The sequence below is a fragment of the Desmodus rotundus genome, chromosome 11 (assembly GCF_022682495.2).
Source record: "Desmodus rotundus isolate HL8 chromosome 11, HLdesRot8A.1, whole genome shotgun sequence".
Classification (NCBI taxonomy): Eukaryota; Metazoa; Chordata; class Mammalia; order Chiroptera; family Phyllostomidae; genus Desmodus; species Desmodus rotundus.
Genome location: NC_071397.1, coordinates 3,592,064 through 3,611,027, shown reverse-complemented (window position 1 = coordinate 3,611,027; position 18,964 = coordinate 3,592,064). Strand labels below are relative to the sequence as shown.

Genomic DNA, 18,964 nt, shown 5'->3' with positions numbered 1-18,964 from the left:
AAAAGCTTCAATCAGTAAAGAATTTAAATAGCCCTTGGAATTTATTGAAAATAGGGGTACTTATATATCAAAAAGGAAGATTCGTATAAATTAGTTACTTCCCTTTTCCCTACTGTCCTGTGTTCAGATTAATCATTACGTAAATCAGGGGATAAACAGTGATGGAAGGAGACGACTTTGGGGGGGCGGGCACACAGCACAGTACAGAGATGGTGTGTTGTAGAATTGTACACCTGAAACCTGTGCAGTTGAATTCACCAGGGTCACCCCAGTAACTTCCACTGAAGAATAAGAATCATTAAATGGATATTTGCTCTCTGGCCCTGAACAGTGTGTTGTGCACTGTGAGATACAAAAGAAGTCTAAGACATTGCCTTTGCCTGTGTCTGAGTTTTATTCATATTCTGACAGCTCTCTCTGTGGAGCCACTAAGTGTGTGTTTTACCAAGTTCTAAAGTGTGTCTTACGTGGTATAATTACAGGAAAGTAATAGCTAACATTCAGTGAGTTCCTCTCTGTGCACCTGCACATAGCACAGTGTTTGCACACAGTACACACCCCGATATATGAATGAACAAATGCCAGGTGCTGGGCGAGGAGCTTTAATCAGTACCTGATTGAATCCTCTGAACAATTGTGAGTTAGCCAATGTCATTTCCCCCAACTATAGATGAAGAAACTGAGTCAGATCATTTAAATGCCCTTGCCCAAAGCCACAACTGTTAGGTGGCAAACTGGGACAGGAATGCAGCTCTGATTAAAGTGTCTGCCCGTGTAAAGAATAGGAGTGGTGGGGATTTGTCTTGGTGTAGGATGTATTGCTGTGAGTATGCTTCCTGTTTAGACTAAGATATACATCATCTGCAGAACTTTTATTCTATTCAAGCAGCCAGCTTCCAAGCCTGCTGTCAGTTAGCATCTGCCCCTCAGTTTCGCAAGCAATCTTACAGTGGTATTTGTTCATCTCGAACAGTATGAAATGGTGCCGAGGGGGAAGGGAGGCAGTTTGCCCCCAAGTTCACCACCACGCTTGGTGGGAACAGCTTCTCTCCTCACCAGTGATGAAATATGCTCTCCTGATTTTAGAAAGCCATCTCTGCTTTCTCATGTGCCTTTTCAGACAGACATTAAGATCCCCTTGTCTTTGGATGCTCTTGCTCTATCAGGCAGGAGACAGAGGCAGAGAGAGACTCATTTGGCATGAATTAGGCAGCAGCGAAAACCCTTCACTGGTGAGAGTAACCTGTCACAACCTGGTTTTCTGTGTTCAAATAACCGATCTTGTCAGTAGTAATGCTATTACAACATTCCCATTGAGATCCCCGTGACCCAGTGATTGTTTTTGGAGCGAGTGCAAAGCCATCAGACACCACCAACTATAATTAGAAAAAGGAAAAACAGACACTCGCCAGCGCTACACCTTTAGGCTGGAGCGTTCACAGCACTGGTTTTTTTAAGGTTATGGAGCCTCTGTCTCACTTGTGCTTCCTAAAATACAAATTACCCAGTTTTGCATTCCAGGTTTTGTAACTGCAGCACACACGCACACACTTTAATCGGAGTACACACTGCTGTCAGCACATTGAGTTCCTGTGCCAGCCACATTCAGAACAGGGTGTTCTGTGCTCTTCAAAACAAATTGCTCCAGGGCAGTCAGAGAACAATAAGTCAGAGCTCCAGTCTAAGTGATGTTTTGCAGCAGACTGAGCTCACTTGATGTGGTTACCCTCGGCCAGCGTAGCTAAGCTTGGGTAATTTGGTTTGGTTTGACTGTGGGGTTTGGTGGGCCCTTTCCCTTAAGTTGCCTAGACTTTAAGTCAAGAGAAAGTGTCTCTTTTTACCTCGTGCATTTCTTTCCCTACCCAAAAAAAGCCCTAAGTAGAAGCATCCTGTATGTACTTTTCTTCTCTTTGGGCACGTCATAGATCATTCACTTCCCGTAAATTATGCGGGTTGGAATTAGCAACAGACCTCCTGAGCCCCAGAGGCTGAGCTCCCAGTGAGTCATGGTGGTTATTATTAAATATTTATTAAGTGAGCATTTGTATTAAGACATGCAAGGTCAGAAGCAACCACAGTTCTTCCACAGCCAGAGCTGCCATGGTTATCCTTAGTGGCAATCACTGAGACAATTAAAAAAATAGCAGCTGGCTGTGCAGGAGCTAGGCAGTCTGCCTCTGTCACAGTAAGGGCTTCCTTACTGTGGCAAAGGGTGCGCATTTGTGTGGCTCCAAGGCGGCATGTGAGTGCTTGTCAGCAGTCCTGTAGAACTTGTCACACCAGTGTTCCAAGTTTAGAAGCTACTTAAGGAACTATAGCCCTGGCTGGTGTGGCTCAGTGGATTGAGCATGTCCTGTGAATCAAAAAGTTGCAGGTTCGATTCCCATCAGGAAACATGCCTGTGTTGCAGGCCAGTTCCCCAGTTGGGGGCGTGCAAGAGGCAACCAATTGATGTAGCTCTTGCACACAGATATTTCTCTCCCTCTCTTTCTCCCTCCCTTCCCCACTCTCTAAGAACTAACTAAATAAAATCTTTTTTTAAAAAAGGAACTATAGCCTTTGCTACTTGTAGATATACAAGTAAAGAATCAGTGGGTTATATACTTACTCCCTGAGGCTGTGATACCTCCTCTTGTCTAACAGGTGCTGGTTTTGTGTGTACACTTACAAACTGGGGTGTGTGTGACCTTGCAGGTCAGTTTGTTAGTTTCAGATTTTATGGTACTGAACATAGTTCTTGTTCAGGTCCAACTTAGAAGAGTTATATTTACCAGAAAAAAAAGGTTAGTCCATATTTAAGGTAGTAAATATTTATGAGTTACTACAATTATTTTTTACCTTCCTAACAGGTGGTCACAAACATTGGTTCTTAGACCAGCTACAAGGAATTATTGTTTTTTACTTTCTTAATTGTGCCTTCATTATCATTTGACTTGAACTTTTCTTTTTTTGCTTGCTTTACTTATCTTTCCCAACATGTTTATGAGTAGCCAGTCTTTTCCTAATGTGATGGGATATCAGATGTGAAGAGAACTTCTGAAATTATTTACATAATTTTAATACCTACCTAGTACCTGCAGCAAGCTCCAACCAGGCTAGGAAACTGACACCTGGCAGGAGCCCTCTGCAGTCTGGGCTTCCTGTTTGACAACATGGTCAGACTTGATCCCCAAAACCTGCAGTGCGTGTACTGATAGTCGCCTCTCCCACTAAACGTACTCTCCTTCAGGGAGGGAGGTACTTCTAACAATAAACCTTAGACAAAAAGCTGTGAGCTACTAAGATAATAAATCTCAGTACTTGAGGGATTCCAAGTACATGGGCTGAAATTCACTTTGCTTACTCAGCAAATCTTTTGTTAGAAAAGATTTTATTTATTTGTTTTTAGAAGGAGGGGAAGAGAGGGAGAAAGGGAGGGAGAGAAACATTGATTGGTTGCTTTCTCATACATGCCCCAAGCGGGGACTGAACCTGCAACCCAGGTGTGTGCCCTGACTGGGAATCGAACCAATGACCTTTCACTTTGCAGAATGATGCCCAATCAACTGAGCCACACTGGTCAGTGCTCAGCAAATCTTTTTTCATGAAAAGTATCATCACATTAATATAAGTTAAATTTCTTGTGCAGATTTAAAAATATTTAATGCAAACTTTGCAGAATTTTCAACTTCTTTTTCAACATCAGCATTTCAGTGTGCAAGTTAATTAAGTTTTATTTTATCTAGAGCATTCCAAAAATGAGAATAGAATCATCAGCATTTGTGAGTATGGGACAAAGAGCAAAATTCCTATATGCCAGATCCACCCTGACAGGCCTTTTCTAGTTTGGCTGACCTTCTCAGACTCCATCCTTGTCTGCAGTGGGAACAAGTTAGGATGGTATTAATTAATCCCAGTGAGTTAAAAGGCATACATGTCCATGAACTGTCATAATCCCTAGTGTCTATGTAACTGCTGTTAACTCTTCAGGGTTTCTTTTCATTTCTCAGGCCCAGAGGCATTACCTTTGAAACTGGATTTGGCCTGTATTGAGAGTTATATTACTGGGTCATTGGATCATAGAATTTTAGAGCTTCATAGGACCTTTGGGACCATGTAGTTCAAAAGTAGAATAAGTTGGAATTGAATTTGCATTTGGGAAATAGTTTTCTCATGGAATGAGTATAACAACAAATAATTTCTATTTAGACTCTCTAAAGCAAGTTATTGATCTAAAGTAGAGCAACCAGTCCAAAACTAAGCATTTTAGGACGTGGTTACATTTGAATTTCAACCAATGTATTTCAGAAGTAGAAATGAATTTTCTTATGAATGATAAATTACTATATTGTTGACATGTTATAATTTAAACGCATATTTCTTATTGAGTCAAAGACCTATAGGGTAAGGAATGAAGAACCCTTACTATAAAAGTGGTTCAGAGTTTCACAGAATTGTTCATCCTAGAAAAAATGTCTAGTCGATCAAGAAAAAAATATGTGTATGCATTTTCTTTACTTTGTATTGAAAAACATAAAAAGCCCCTTATCTAACATGAAATTACCCTGGAAATAAGCTGAGAGAGTTGGAGTAGAGCAGGGAATTGGGGCCTGAGAAATTGGGCCCCTGGCTAACAGGTAGAGGTGGTGGTTCCGTAATCTGGCTTGTGACCTTGTCGTGACTGTCGGTTCTGGCACACTTTACATTTATTTCTCTACTAAGGGATAGAGCTGTGTTAGTTGTGAAGGATGTTGCCTTTGGGTTTTCCATTTTTATTCAGTATGTCTGTGAATGAGGCTAGGACTCTTACAGATAATAAAGAGCTTTGGAATTCGGTTAACCTTGTATATCATTCCGGAAATGGTCATTCAGTTGTTTCTCATCCGAACATCTGAAGCCAGGGTGCAGTTCTAAATGTTTAAGCAGTTATATATTTGAGGTTAAACCTTACCATTTTGATAATGATCTATTAAATAATCTAGTATTTCTTGATCCTGTGAGGATACCCCTGCCACATAGTGGGTTTAAATTAAACCTATGTTTCCACTTTGTTTTATTTTCCACTAAACTATCTCATTGATACAGTTATCAGTAGTTTGAAGTTTAGTTAAAATGGGTAGAAATGTTGTTGCTCTTCAATTTTCAGACCAGGCAGACTAAGCTTGGACAAGACGTGCCATTTATGCCTCTAGATGAAATGAGAAAGGGGAAATACTCATTTATCACTTCTCTAAATCCGCCCATCCTGAGGAGCAGCCTGGTTGACTGTCCTGTCTCCTCTCTCTCAGTCCACCTGGAAGGCCACTGTGGGGAAAGGATGTTTGATTGCAGAGATGTGGTTTTCATCGTTGGCGAAGGAGAAGACCACGACGTTCCTATCGGAATTGACAAAGCCCTGGAGAAAATGCAGCGGGGAGAACAATGTATATTATTCCTTGGATCACGGTGAGCAGCATACCCGTTCAGTGCACAGTGAAGTTGTCTGAAGCACAGGGATGTGCTTGCTTTTTCAGTCAACATTTGATGTTTTCAGTGAAGTTAATGCTCACAGTAGAAACAATTAAATTAAGCTGTAGTGATGGAGTGAATTATTGGACCTCGTACAACAAAGGTTTCTGAATATATTCACAGTACTTGGCCATGTATAATGTGCACCTGCATTTTTGTGTGCATTGTACAAGGATTATTATACCCATGGTATGTAGCCATTATACACAGCAAAATACGTACGGTACTTGATGGATGATTGTTAAGGAAAGGACTGACAGGCAAGTTTTGCTTTGTTGTTTATTTGTTTTGCCTGCCATATTGCCAAAGAGGGAATTTATTGGCACTTCTTACGTGATCCTCTCGTCCCCTCTTCCCTTTCCTCTAAATTAGGTAGAAGGCAGTAAAACACGTGGAGGTTGGAAGTTGAAGAAACATTTGGATGATTTATTACCACTTGAATTTGTGGCCCCTGTTCTTATATAGAGTCCCTGAAAAAAAAAACAAGTTCCCTGGCTGGTGTAGCTCAGTGGATTGAGCGCAGGCCTGTGAACCAAAGCGTCGCCAGTTCACTTCCCAGTCAGGGCTCATGCCTGGGTTGCAGGCCAGGTCCCCAGTAGGGGATGCATGGGAGGCAACCACACATCAATGTTTCTGTCCCTCTCTTTCTCCCTCTCTTTCCTTTTCTCTGAAAAAATAAATAAAATCTTAAGAAAAAACAACAACTGTTTTTCCTGGATGTAAAGGCAGTGGAGATGATTCATTTTTGCCTAAATTTTTCTCATCATAAGGATGCCCATCAGCCTTTCCAAGCTTGTAACTACCAGACACTAACAGTCTCTTGTGAAAACATGTTTGGTATTGTTTACAGATCTAAAATTGTGCCATGACTCCAACTCTTCTATCTTGAGAAATGGACCCTTGAGAGAAACCGGGGGGTTTTGAGTCTCTGTGCCTGTAAGTGCATCTGCTTGTCTCACATCTTCTCCCTTTCTGGCTCCTAGGGTTTCAGTGAGGAGGATTTTGAGGGATGTAGAATCTTGATGAACCCCAGTTAGCAATAGGTAGTAGTGTGCCTCTTGCACAATCGCTTGCCTTTGTGTAGCCTCAGCAGTCATCAGTGGCATATTTACCTTTGCCCTAACACTCGGGCCAGAGTCCTCTTTCTGAAGTGGTGTTTTATGCCGCCATGCACTTGAAAATCCTCCCAGAATGCTTTGCACCACGAACCTGTTGGAGCCTTTGCTGGGCGCCCCTTTTCTTTAACGCCTTCTTTTTCTCTGTCACACTACTTCCTGCACTACGGGATTCCCACCTCCATGTGCTCTATTCACCTTGACTCTTTATTTGTAGTTCAGCCTCAGGTGAGCCTATTTCTCTCTTTCTGTAAGGAACTTTTTGAAAATTAAGAAATGCATGGAGATGACTTTCTCCTCTATAACTGAATAATATCTAATGACTTTTAATCTGGCATTCCAAAATTACAGTAGTTATAGATTTATATAAAGAGTGGTATTTATGTCCAGTGTATATTTTCAGATTTAAATTCCTTGAGGGTAAGTTCTGTATGCATTGTGAACATGTGATATTATAGGAATCAGTTTGTTACATTTTAACCCAGCTCACAGGGCACTGGTAGGGGCAGATCTCTCAGGTATAATGACAAAGAGAAACAAATTATCCTTGTGTTTATTAATGCAAATAGTTCCTCCCAAGTTTAAATTGTGGTATCATTAGTGCTTAAACCCTATTAGTAAGCCCTGTGCACTTCTGCAAGTCACTTAACTCTCCTAAGGCTTAGTTGCCCCTCGTGTAAAATGAGCATAATAGTATCTTCTTCATGAAGGTTTGGAGAACTAAACAAGATAATTCTGTAGAGAACTTAGCAAAACACCCGGCACATGTCAACCCCTCAGTATATTACCTGTTTTGCTGCTGTGATGTCCGTCTTTCCATTTTACCCTCAGACCACAAGAAAAAGGAAACCCTGTTATAACTGTGGTGATTTTTTTCAGTTCAAGACATAAAAATAGTCAACTACTTTTCATAAATTTCTTGGTATAAGAGTTTTTTCATATGGTGTTTTTCTTTAGAAATAATTTAGCATAGTTCAAAAGGAACATTTTCTCTTCAAGACATTGGTTAGTATGCTGAGTTTCATGCAGGACCTGCTCTGCAATGGGGGACCATTCACACGCGCGCTGCGAGCTGTTACCCAAGCATGTGGGCCCCCACGCCGGGCGCACTGTGAGTGCCTGCAGTGACCGCGCCTCGGACTCCCGCTCGCCAGGCTGCCCTGCATCTGAGCGTAGTGGACGTGGCTGTTGCACACATGCGCTGTGTCACTTCGTGTCACTGCTGTTTCCATCTCCAAAAGGGCTCCGGGGCGCACCTCTCTTCCGTCCTGATAGGCTACGTGGCAAGATGTTTTCCTCATTAGGACAGTATCTTTTACTGTGCTTTAAATGCTGTGTCTGATTCATCTTCATTTTACTTTAAGTATGGCTAGTTTTGACTTTTCCTTTTTCCCTTCTGTTTCTGCCCGGCACCAACCCCGAACAAAAACATAGGCCACCAGGACCACAATGTCTCCCTCCGGGGCAGCCTGGGTCAACAATGACCTATGCTCTGGGGACTCACAGAGTCGTAGTTAAACCCTGGCTCCATGCTGCCTCCCAGGAAGCATTCCTCTCCAAGCCTCAGTTTCTTTGTGTAAGAAAAAGGGAGCACTCAGTGAGAACTTACAGCGCACGTGGTTGTGAGCACGCAGAGGCTGATGGTCGCTAGTGGACATTTTTTGTGTCTCTGCTCTCTGCAGGCCACTGTTAATTGAAGAACATCAATATCATACATGTTTTATTTACTCTATTATTAACTTTTAAAACTATAGTTAAAGACTTCAATTAATACCTATTCGTATGTTTATCTACTTGTACCTGTATATGTGTGGAAGTGAATACATATAAAAGTATATCAATAAGTCCTTTACTATAAATTGTTACATGAACAATACACAAAAGGAGTAAAATTAGAATTTGGGTCATTAACAAAATATATCACGCGCGCTCCCACGGGCACCGTTTGACGTGTGTCCCAGAGATTCTGACGGGTACTGTTTCCTTTGTTGTTCTTTCCCACTGAGGCGCCCCTATGTCCACAGCTTCTTAAGATTAAGGTTTTAACATCTCTAGCCAGGAGGAGTTTATTCTCTGACTTTAAAGAAGTTTATTTTTATTGACTTGTGGTCCAAGATTATGATACTCATTATTTATTTGGAATTTATTAAAGTTTGCTTTGTGGCCTTTAAAAAAATCATCAGAAGACAGTAAGATAGTGTGGATTTTTCCAATTTACCCAAAGAAGTAAATTTTTTCCAGTTTTATTGAAAAACAACTGGCATACATCACTGTGAGTTTAAGGCACACAGCCTGATGGTTTGAATTACATACAGTGTGGAATGGGTTCAGCTCACATCCATCTTCTCAGTTTGTCATTTGGCTGCGTCCTAGAGTTCCATTGGCGGGGCTGTTTTGGAGTGAGACTCGTTTCTGTGCCTGGGTCCTTTCCGCCCAGGCTGCTGCAGCAATGTCAGACAGCTTTCTGTGTCATGCGGAAGGCAGGCTAGATGCTCCTCCCCAGAGCGGTGTGTCCCACAGGCATCTCCACAGGTGCTCTTCATGTGAACCCAGGAGAGATTGTAGCAATAAAGCCCTTCTTCAGTCTCTTTGATCCCATTGTTAATAAACAACGGGGGCACATTGGTGCCTCCCTTGGACACACCACCACACCTCCCACCCCAGCCGTGAGACCACCACTTGTGAGTGTCTCTAAGACAGCTTCTCTTGCCCCCAGCACTGTTGACATCCTGGGCTGGGTGTTTCTTGGCTGTGGGGACTGTCATGTGCATTGTAGGATGTTGAGCCGGGTCCCTGGCCTGTACCCACTCGATGTCAGCAGCATGTCCCTAGTTGTGACAAACCCATCCTTAGACATTGCCAAAGGTCCCTGAGGGTGGGAGGGTTAAATTCACCCCTGTCGAGCCCCACTGGTCTGAGGCCCGTGCTGGATCAGCTGTTTAGGGCAGGGCCCCTGGCCAGTGAGGCTCAGTGTAACCAGTTATATACCCCTTAGTCCAGATATAACGTGCTGTCAGTAACCACACACTCAGGACCCTCCCACCAACCTAGTGCCCAGAAGTTAAGGAATGTTCCTTATTCACCAGATGGCAGAACCAGAAGAGCAGATATATAGGTCTCAGATCTCATGTAGAAAACTAGTCACCACTTCCTAAAAGTGGCCACTGGTAACTATGTCCTCTCATTTCTTTGCGGGAGATACCCTTTGCCCTGCCATTGTGACTGCCACACCCCACCCCTGCAGCTCTCTTTGCCTCGCTCTGGCTCCAGCTGCTGTGTTCTTGTATAGCAGTGGAGGGGAGTGAGAAAGCATTTCCTTACTGAAACATTCAGGCAAGGGGTAAAGAAAGTAGTGCAAGCAGCAAGATCTGTATATTCCCACTCTGGCCCTTTCACTGCAGACAAAGTTCATTGGAATGAACCTGGTTTGGCATCTTGGGAGCCATAGCATGAAAGTTTGGGTTCACTAAGGTGTTTGCAATGTCCTTCCATATATTCAAGAGTAGTCTGGCTTGAAACAGATGAGAACAGAATAAATTCCAGTGATCACTTTCCTAACATGCTGGGCTTTCTTCTAAATGCTGGGAAACCTTTGACCCAGACATCCGTAGCTCCGCCAGAACTTCCAGTCTGGTAGGTGTGTGCTCCCTGCCTTGGGGTTATTAAAGAGTCTACATGATCCAAAGGAACACATTTATGTGTCTGCAGTGATTTTATTCTGTCGGTCCTGGTTTGTCTTCAGGGTCTCCGACGTGAGTAGTTTGCAAATGGTAGCTCTGAGCTAACGTGATACTGCAGAGTACCAAAGGACGTACCTGGAAATAGACCAATTCTTTTAAAGTTTTATTTTTCTACTCTCATTTCAGGTATGGTTTTGGAGAGTCAGGGAAGCCTTCATTTGGCATTGAACCTAATGCTGAGCTTATGTATGAAGTTACACTTAGGAGCTTCGAAAAGGTGAGAAAATACAACTTCTCTGAAATTGTGGTGGTAGGTTTCTTCTCCATCAGCTTCCTATGACTTATGGAATGCATCATGAGGCAGAGCAGGTTGGTGGCATTTATTTGCATGTCATTCTCCTGTCTTGTCGCTGATGCTCCTGGAGTAGGGACCTCTGATGTAGCACAGCTGACGCACTGCCAAGGCGCTCAGCGTTCTCACTGTGTTCCTGTGGGTCAGCCCTCCTTTCGGGGGGGCGGGGGGTGAAGCAGTAAGAATCCAAGTCTTGTTCCCTTGTTGTTTTTGTACTTTTTTCCTCAGTTGAAAACGAAAAGGTTCACATTCTTCCAAGCATCTCCTGGGGTAGGGGGTGCAGGTCCCCAGGGCCGAACGGGTCGCACCCTCTCAGGAGTGGTACAGAGGCCTTCACTGTGGCTGCAAGTTATTATCCAAAAAGGCAAGGCTTCACAGGCCATCGGCTTTGTGACATGGAACACAAGAGACAAACCTGCTGACCCCAGCCCTTTTGTTTTCATACCTGTCCAAGTAGGAAAAAAAAAAAAGAGAGTTTGTCTGTTGCCTTGAGTTCCAGAAACGGCACGCCTCTGTGAGTGTACCTCCATTTCAGACCTGCCTCTGCAAGCTCTCAGCGGCAGCCTCACCGGACAGACAAAAAGCATGTGCCCAAGCAAGGCATTCTGTCGTGTCCAGCTAAGTCCCCTTTGCATCAACACCAAAGCCCGCCCTTCCCCAAGAGCCTCAGGAACTGCATTTTGTTTGCCTGTCTTATCCCCACAGGGCCCCCTCCAGGTCCTGTACGTTAAACTTTGGACTGGAAACGAGACTGCTTATATTTTATTAGATCCAGAAAAGACCATTGTCATGCAGGCCTGTAAGTTTGGGCTGAGAAAGGCAGGGGGGACAGCTTTGGGAGCTTCCTGCCACACCTCTCACACTTCATACTCCCCACAACAAGCATGCTGTCTTTGTGACCATCGCTTGTCACGTCCCGTCGCCTCTTCTGAAAGCTGCTGGCTCCACCCTGACCCTCCAAAGCTGTCTCCCCAGCACAGTGTTATTTGTTGTTGGAGAGAGAGAGAGAGAAGAATCTTCAGCGCATGGTTATTTGGACCTTGACTTTCCTGTTCTCGTTGTAATGAAATCCCTGCCCCTCCCACCATGGCCCGGTGGGCACTGCCTACGTGGCACCTCTCACTGGCATTGCCCCTGTCACTGCACCAGCAGTTCATCTGTTCCACATGATACCGCTGGCTTTGTTTGAACCCATGTGGAGGTGTGTGATCTTGGAGGCACCTTGATTTAATGTTCTGCCTTGTTTTAAGAATATTTTTATACTCCCTAAAGACTGAACCTAACATTAAAGAGCAAAGGACCCTTGTTACTGGATTTTCAAATAATAGAGCTAAGTTGTTAGGAAGCAACATGGGGTTGCCAGAAAGTCTAGTAACTGTCTTATTATTCACTTTAAAGGAATACACCACTCACTGTCTTTAGACTAGAGAGAATTTTATAGTTACTCACTTCAGCTTTCTAATTCCTACGCAGTAAATAGCTCTGACATAGCCTTGCCATTTTCTTTAAAGGACCCCAGATTGTTCTATGGACTCTGGGACCCTTCTAAATCCAGCTGTTCATACTGAAAGCACAGTTGTCTCTGGATTTGTGTCTTTAATGGGGGAGAATAATAATATACATTATACAGTGTAGCAGATGATCGTGAAATCATGTATTTATGGCTTTGAAATGATATTTTTGCATTAGCTTTACCCTCCCAATTATGTTTTACTTGAAATTCCCCAAGTATACATCCGCAGGCTTTCTTATATCTGGTTGCATTAGAGTGGAAGAGACAACTGCATGACCTGGAATTTAAAAAGTTCTCGTGAATACGCAACCATGGCTTGCCTACTTTGGTGTTCCCATGTTAAGAGTTGAAAAACGGAGGCTTGAGAGAAACCACTTGCTCCGGTTGTCCTAGCAGTTCAGGGAAGAAATCACAGGAGGGAAAAGGGATGTAGTTTTCATTGTGTGGCCTCCGCTCACAATTCTAGAGTCGCACTGTTTAGCGGTCTCCAATGGTTCGTGTTACCGTATTTTTGCGGGCTCCTCCCTCCTGAGCCATGGGGTCCAGCTGCAGCTTTGTCCTTGGACAGCGAGCTCTAGCCTGGCAATGATGTGGCAATGGCACACTGTTACAAGCCAGTGTGTCTGAGGTGTGGGTGTCGTCACAGGGGCCTCTGTGTGTTCTTACGGGCATCAGCTGACACTTTTCCCTCTGTTCACCTAACCGTTGCCACAAATTTACACAACAGGCCAAAGAAACCTGGGAGATGGACACCAAAGAAAAGCTGGATCTGGCTGCCATTGTCAAAGAGAAGGGGACTGTGTACTTCAAGGTATGTGCGTTCCAGCTCCAAGAGTTTACTTAGGTGTCAGTGAAGTGTGCTGATATTCCTATTCTGAGTCTCATCAACACCCTCCTGGGGAGGAGTAAGCCTGAGTGTGTACGAGTCTGTCATTTCCATGCCCTGGCTGGTGCTCAGCTGGTTAGAATGCTGTCCTGCCAGCGAGGCTGTGGGTCCGCTGTCCAGTCAGGGCATGTGCCCGTGACGCTTCAGCAGTGGAATGACAAATCGATGTTTCTCTCTCTCTCTCTCCCCAGTCAGTCTTTTAAAAAGCCTGTCGTTTACAGTATAAGAAATAGTGAGAAAGAATGAATTAACATGACAAAAAGAGTACAAATGATCTTTTACACGGTCTGCTCTAGATTGTAACCCTCCCTAAAGGCACACCAGGTCTGGCTTGCCCAGCCACCAGTGGGTCACTCAAGGCCTGAAGCATCTTGCTTTGGTACACAGTTGGCACTCAATTACTGTTTGCGGGATGAAACAAGAGACACTAGAATAATTGTGAGCAGTAAAGGGATTCAGAGGGTGAGGACCCTCGTCTGCAGGGAACAGCGGCGATGGTCAGCCAGGGCACACAGTGGACAGTTCCTGTGAGACTGTGTAATCACAAAATTAGTGTGGCCAGAGAGTGACGGGTGTGGTTATTGTTTCTTAAACTTTGAGAGGCAACCTATTAATTGGTCATGAAATCAATTCAGTGGAAGTGTGTACATTATGCAGTAAGGATAAATTTTGTTTCATAAAGCTTTTATTCACTTGTGTGCGTGGGTACTGGATCATCATTTAAAACATTTTTTACTGTGGGTTTTGGTTAAACAAATTTGAAATCTCCTGGCTTACATAATTATTTATATTTATTTCTACTTACTCATTTTACGTACTGAAATAACACATGGCTCACCAGAAGGGGTGTGGGGGAATGAGCTCTGAATTGGAAACTGGGAAAATGGGCATTATGGCTCCAAATGATTTAAAGTCATTTAAGGTCTAAAAAGGTTATTTTTTCAAGTGAAAAGTTGAGGGAGTTAGATTATATGATCTCCAAGTTTCTTCCCAACCCTAAAATCCTGTGAATTTTTAGACTCTTGAGAGCAAATTTGATTTTTATTGGTTTGTTTATTTGCTTGTTATTTCAGTTTGTTCATTAGATTCCACATATTAGTGAAATCATATGGCATTTGTCTTTCTCCGACTGGCTTATTTCACTTAGCGTAATGTTCTCCAGGCCCGTCCATGCTGTCATAACGAGTAAAATGTTCTTTTTTACAGTCGAGTAGTATTCCACTGTATAAATATGTACCTTAGCTGTTTTATCCACTCATCTATGGGTGGACACTTGGGCTGCTTCCAAATTTTGGTGATTGCAAATAACTCTGCAATGAACATTTTGGAATTAGTGTTTCAGATTACTTCGGATTCCCGGAAGAGGAATTGCAAGTTTGGTTTTTTTTTTATTCAAATTGTTCAATATTGGATACTTATAAACCTTTCAAGTAGGATACCAAATGGGCTTTTTGTAGACCCCAAACACACAGTAGACTGGAATAAAAAGAAAATTTTCTTTAAAAACTTTTTCAAGCACAAGTCCTGAATGGTGTTTCTTATATACCTGGAGTCCTTTAAAGTCTTTAAATATATTTTTTAATATTTTCCAAAACTTCTAAATAGAATATTAACAGTTTGGGGTGGCAGATTGAAGCTCTTGGCATTTACTAGAATTATATCAACTCAATGTAGTAAAACAGCTCAATGATTTAGAAACTCAATAAGAGTTTTAGAAACTCAATAAGAACCAATAAGGTTCCTGATGACTCTGAACTTTAGGGAATACTATTGATAATGAAATAATGTTGGAAAGCCACATTCCATATAGCTCTGAATATATGGAGAAAGCTCCTGAATATATACAGAAAGATGGCCAGAATTCATGACCAGTAGTAAAAAGCATTGCTTAAGTGTCTATACAACTACTTCAACTTTGTTGCTTCTAAGCATCACAACTGTAGTAGCGATTTGTGTATTTCATATTATGAACCCTCTTAAAATGACTGATCTTTGAATAAAATCTGGATTAACAGTCACACATATGGAACACATTATTTTTAACATGCAACTTGATAGAGAAAATCTTTCAAAACACAAGTCCATTGGGGGGAAATTAATGAAAAGTTCAAAACCACTAACCTGAGACTTTTCTCCCAGAATGTGTCTGAACAGTTTGTAGGACTACAAACTCCCCCGGAGGCACCTTCACAATACAGATAAAAGACCCCAGCAGTGATCCTAGTTTTAGCTGTGAGGCCTCAGGGTAGTCGATAAATGGGTTCCTGTAAGCATTCCCTTTTCAGATTTCAGGCAGGTTTCCATCTGCCACACTGGCATCGTGGCCCCATCTTTCGGGGTGGGGGGGAGGTGACTTGGAGCCTCGCACTCATGCAGCGTCCATACTGTGGGTGACGGCAGAGACTGAGAAATAACAATGACATTTCTGCCATCAGTGCATGGGAGCTCCGTTTCATTGACCTGTCGGTTTGGTTTACCCTTCAGTGGGTAAATCTCCCCCCTGAGTAGGGTTGAATCGTGGTCAGCTTTTAAATGGGAACGGTTTTGCTCTTTAGATGGGAAAGTCCTCAGATCAGCCTCTGAACACTGAAGAGAGGAAAGGTTGGACAGGACTGTCTTCACTTGGCTCTAAAAATAATTCAGCCTGGATAACAACATGGCGTTGTGTGAGCTGTGAACAGACGTGATTTCTTTTTCTCCCCGAGCTGACTGTGTTCTACAGGATGGGAGCTTTCAGTGACTATCACACCTGGTTAGTGATTCTCTTCCCAGGCGTGGAGGCTCAGTGGCAGGGTGAGGACACGCCAGGGAGGTGGGGTTCTGGCGCCCCCTTGTGCTCTGTGGGGAAATCACTTCCAAAGCAAGCAGGTTGAGAGTCATCTTTCAACCACTGCACCCTCTACAGACAACCAGGCTTAACTATGTTTTGACCACCCTTGCTGACCCAAGACACCAGTCATTTATAACTCTAGGATTTTAGGTTAAAAAAACCTCCCAAGAATCAACCCTGCCTTTTTTCTCCTTCCTACATTCTTTCAGTGCAGATTTCCCAACCTCAGCACTGCTGACATTTGGGGCAGGGTGATTCTGCGTTGGGGGGAGGCTGTTGTGCTCACTGCAGGGGACTGAGCAGCGCTCCTGGCCTCTACCCACCAGATGCCTCCCGTACAGGCACCCCCTCCAGTTGTGACAACGGAGAAACATCTCTAAACGTTGAAAATGTCCCAGGGGCCAAAATCACCCAAGTTGAGGACTCCTGTGTTAGCCAATGGGAAGCAGAAATACCACAAAACAAATATCTTTGCTCATTGGAAGTTGAGATCTGAGTAAAATTACGTATGAGCGTGCTATGCGGAAGAGCTTTCAGGAAATTAAAATGCTCCATCAATGTAAAGGAACCCCTGTGAAGTCTGTTACTTGTTCTTTTTAGAAACGAGCGTCTGCCACTCTGATGGTTCAGAACCTGCAGGAGGGGCATCATCTGAGTCTTTGTCCTCCTGGCTCCTTTTTCTTTGCCTCTAACAACGCGAGCATGTTAGGTGGTAATCGGACAGGTCATAGGTGCATTAAAGATGAAGCAGGAGAGAGGAAGGAGAAAGTAGGCGTAACAGGGAAAGTGCGCTTACCTGATCGGAGTGAAACGGCACCTTTCCTGTCTGCTCCATGTTGTCCCCAGGGGTAGAAGAACTTGGGATTTCACAGTTACATTCCTTGGGCCTTAATGTTTATTCAGCAACCCGTCATCGAGGCCTCTTCGTGCTAAGCCCTCTATTCCAAACAGGATAGGACATGCTTCCTGTCCTCACAGAGCTCACAGTTCAGCCAGAGAAAAGAGTGACAAAGAAAATGCCAAGTCCTGAAACTGGGTGAGGACCGTACTCTTTTCTTTCCCTCGTTGTGCTCCCCAAGAGGAGCAGTGAGCCTATGGCAATGACCGAATATAACTACTGTTTTAGTTACCTCGGGCCGCCGTGATAAAATACCAGCGACTGGGCTTAAATGGGAGAAATTTATTTCTCACAGCTCTGGAGACGGGAAGTCCAGGATCGGGGCGCCAGCAGTGTCGGTGTCTTAGAAGAGCCCCCTCCTGGGGTCGCGGGGGCTTCTTCCTTGCTGTGCCCTCGCGTGACTTTCCCGAGGTGCTTGTGGGTGGGGAGCGGGAGGCAGCAGGCCCTCTGGTGTCCCCTACCCGGGGCCTGATTCTACGGTGAGGCACCGCCTTGGGGCCCTCCCCCCAAACCCCATCGTCTCCAAACACAGCGCCCTGGGGGCAGGGCCTCCACCCAGGACTTGGCGAGGGGGGTGCGGTTCAGTGCGTGGTAAGTGCGACGTCATTTCCTCAGCAATGACTAGGACGCGGCCCCGTGTCAGGTCTTACAGACAACCTGCAGCGCGGATTGGTGCGGCGGCCGGGAGCCTCCCGCACTGTCGTCTTAGGTGTGCGCCGCTTTGATGGCGGCCAGGCCTAGTGACGTCGTCCGCCCACGGCCGTTGGTCACCTGCTCTCAAGCTTTACGGTCAGCTTGCTTTCGTTCGTCCTGAAATGGCGGGAAACACACCGTGTGGGCCCCGCGGTGTCTTGTGGACAGCACAGGTGTCACTGGTTTCCCGGAGCTCCTCGCGCGTTGTTACTCCCGGTGTGTTTGCATCTGCCCGTCAGGTGGGCGAGTGAAAGCGCGACGGAGGGAACCTCTGCAGCTTGTGTTTCATAGTTACTTTTGCTGGATGCTGCTGCTTCGACTGAGCACATTCCCGTTGTAGGTCAGCGCACTGCCCCCTGTTTTCGTGAGTCAGGTTCTCTTGGGACGCGGCCCCCGTTTGTTTACGTGTTGTCTGCGGCCGCTCGTCCCCTCTGTGTAGTGCTGGTGGTCAGGAGCGAAGGGAAAGGTGACCTCCCCTTTAAACTAGTGACATCGTCCAAAACTCCTCAGTAACCTTCTGAAGTCTGAGAGAGGGACACTAGCACCCGAGAATATAGCCCCAAAGCCTTGCCCCCCCCCCCCCCACGCAGAGGGCAGGGAGTGCTGGGAACAGCGCGCCGTCCTGAAGCAGCCCACGGGTCTCTGGGACCTCGGGACGGACCGGGAGGTGCCGGGTGGCCAGCCCCTGGCCCGGGAAGAGGTGGTCATACCCCAGGTTTTGTTTGAGGGGGGTTCCGTTTTGAGGATTTGGTTCTTGGGGAGGCCTGAGCCTGCCCCTGTCTTGCACCCGCTCGGGAGCCGCACGGAGAGTAATTACCGGCTTGTTTCTCCTAGGGAGGCAAGTACGTGCAGGCAGTGATTCAGTATTCGAAGATAGTGACCTGGCTGGAGATGGAATACGGCTTATCAGAAAAGGAAGCTAAAGCTTCCGACTCGTTTCTGCTCGCTGCCTACCTGAACCTGGCCATGTGCTACCTGAAGCTCAGAGAATACATCAAAGCCGTGGAGTGCTGCGACAAGGTAGAGTCGGCGTGGGGGGGGGGGGGGTCCCACACTCCACCTCTCCCTCCATCCTCACCCCTGGGCTGCTTTTCTTTCTTCTCAGCCAAGGGTTAGAGGGGTTTTTATTTGGCTTTATTTGTTTCTGTTTGGGAGTATTTGTTCCTCAGTATGAACTGGGAAACTCAGGAAGGTTTTAATTAAAGACTTTTCTGATGTCTAGACTATTTATAATAATGCATTATGAATAAAAGGTTTGAGAAGATTAAACAAATTTTACCCATGACCTTCCTTAAATCTATGGCACTTATAGCTCCTCAGGTTCAATTCAATAAGAACAGGCTTTACTTAAGCCTTTCAGGACTTACTGCAACAGCTGCAGCTGCTCAGGGAGTGGATGCAGGGAGAAGTCACTTTTCCTGTACTCGCCTTTACTCACTGAGCAGGAACACATGTGCACAATCTGAAGGGCCCACCGAGCACCCACCGCCCTCTCCCTGCTCACACCTGC

At 44.8% G+C, this 18,964-nt stretch overlaps 1 protein-coding gene across 8 annotated transcripts in view; it reads left to right on the top strand.

Annotated features, from left to right (window-relative positions):
• The window catches only part of FKBP5 (FKBP prolyl isomerase 5), a 95,160-nt gene that overhangs the window by 70,911 nt on the left and 5,285 nt on the right, over positions 1–18,964 (top strand). For all 8 annotated transcript variants that reach the window (XM_053913755.2, XM_053913757.1, XM_053913759.2 and 5 more), the window contains 4 exons: positions 5,268–5,424; positions 10,469–10,559; positions 12,875–12,958; positions 18,289–18,474. In XM_053913755.2, the coding sequence (XP_053769730.1) occupies positions 5,268–5,424; positions 10,469–10,559; positions 12,875–12,958; positions 18,289–18,474 (518 nt within the window). The remainder of the gene's footprint in view (positions 1–5,267; positions 5,425–10,468; positions 10,560–12,874; positions 12,959–18,288; positions 18,475–18,964) is intronic.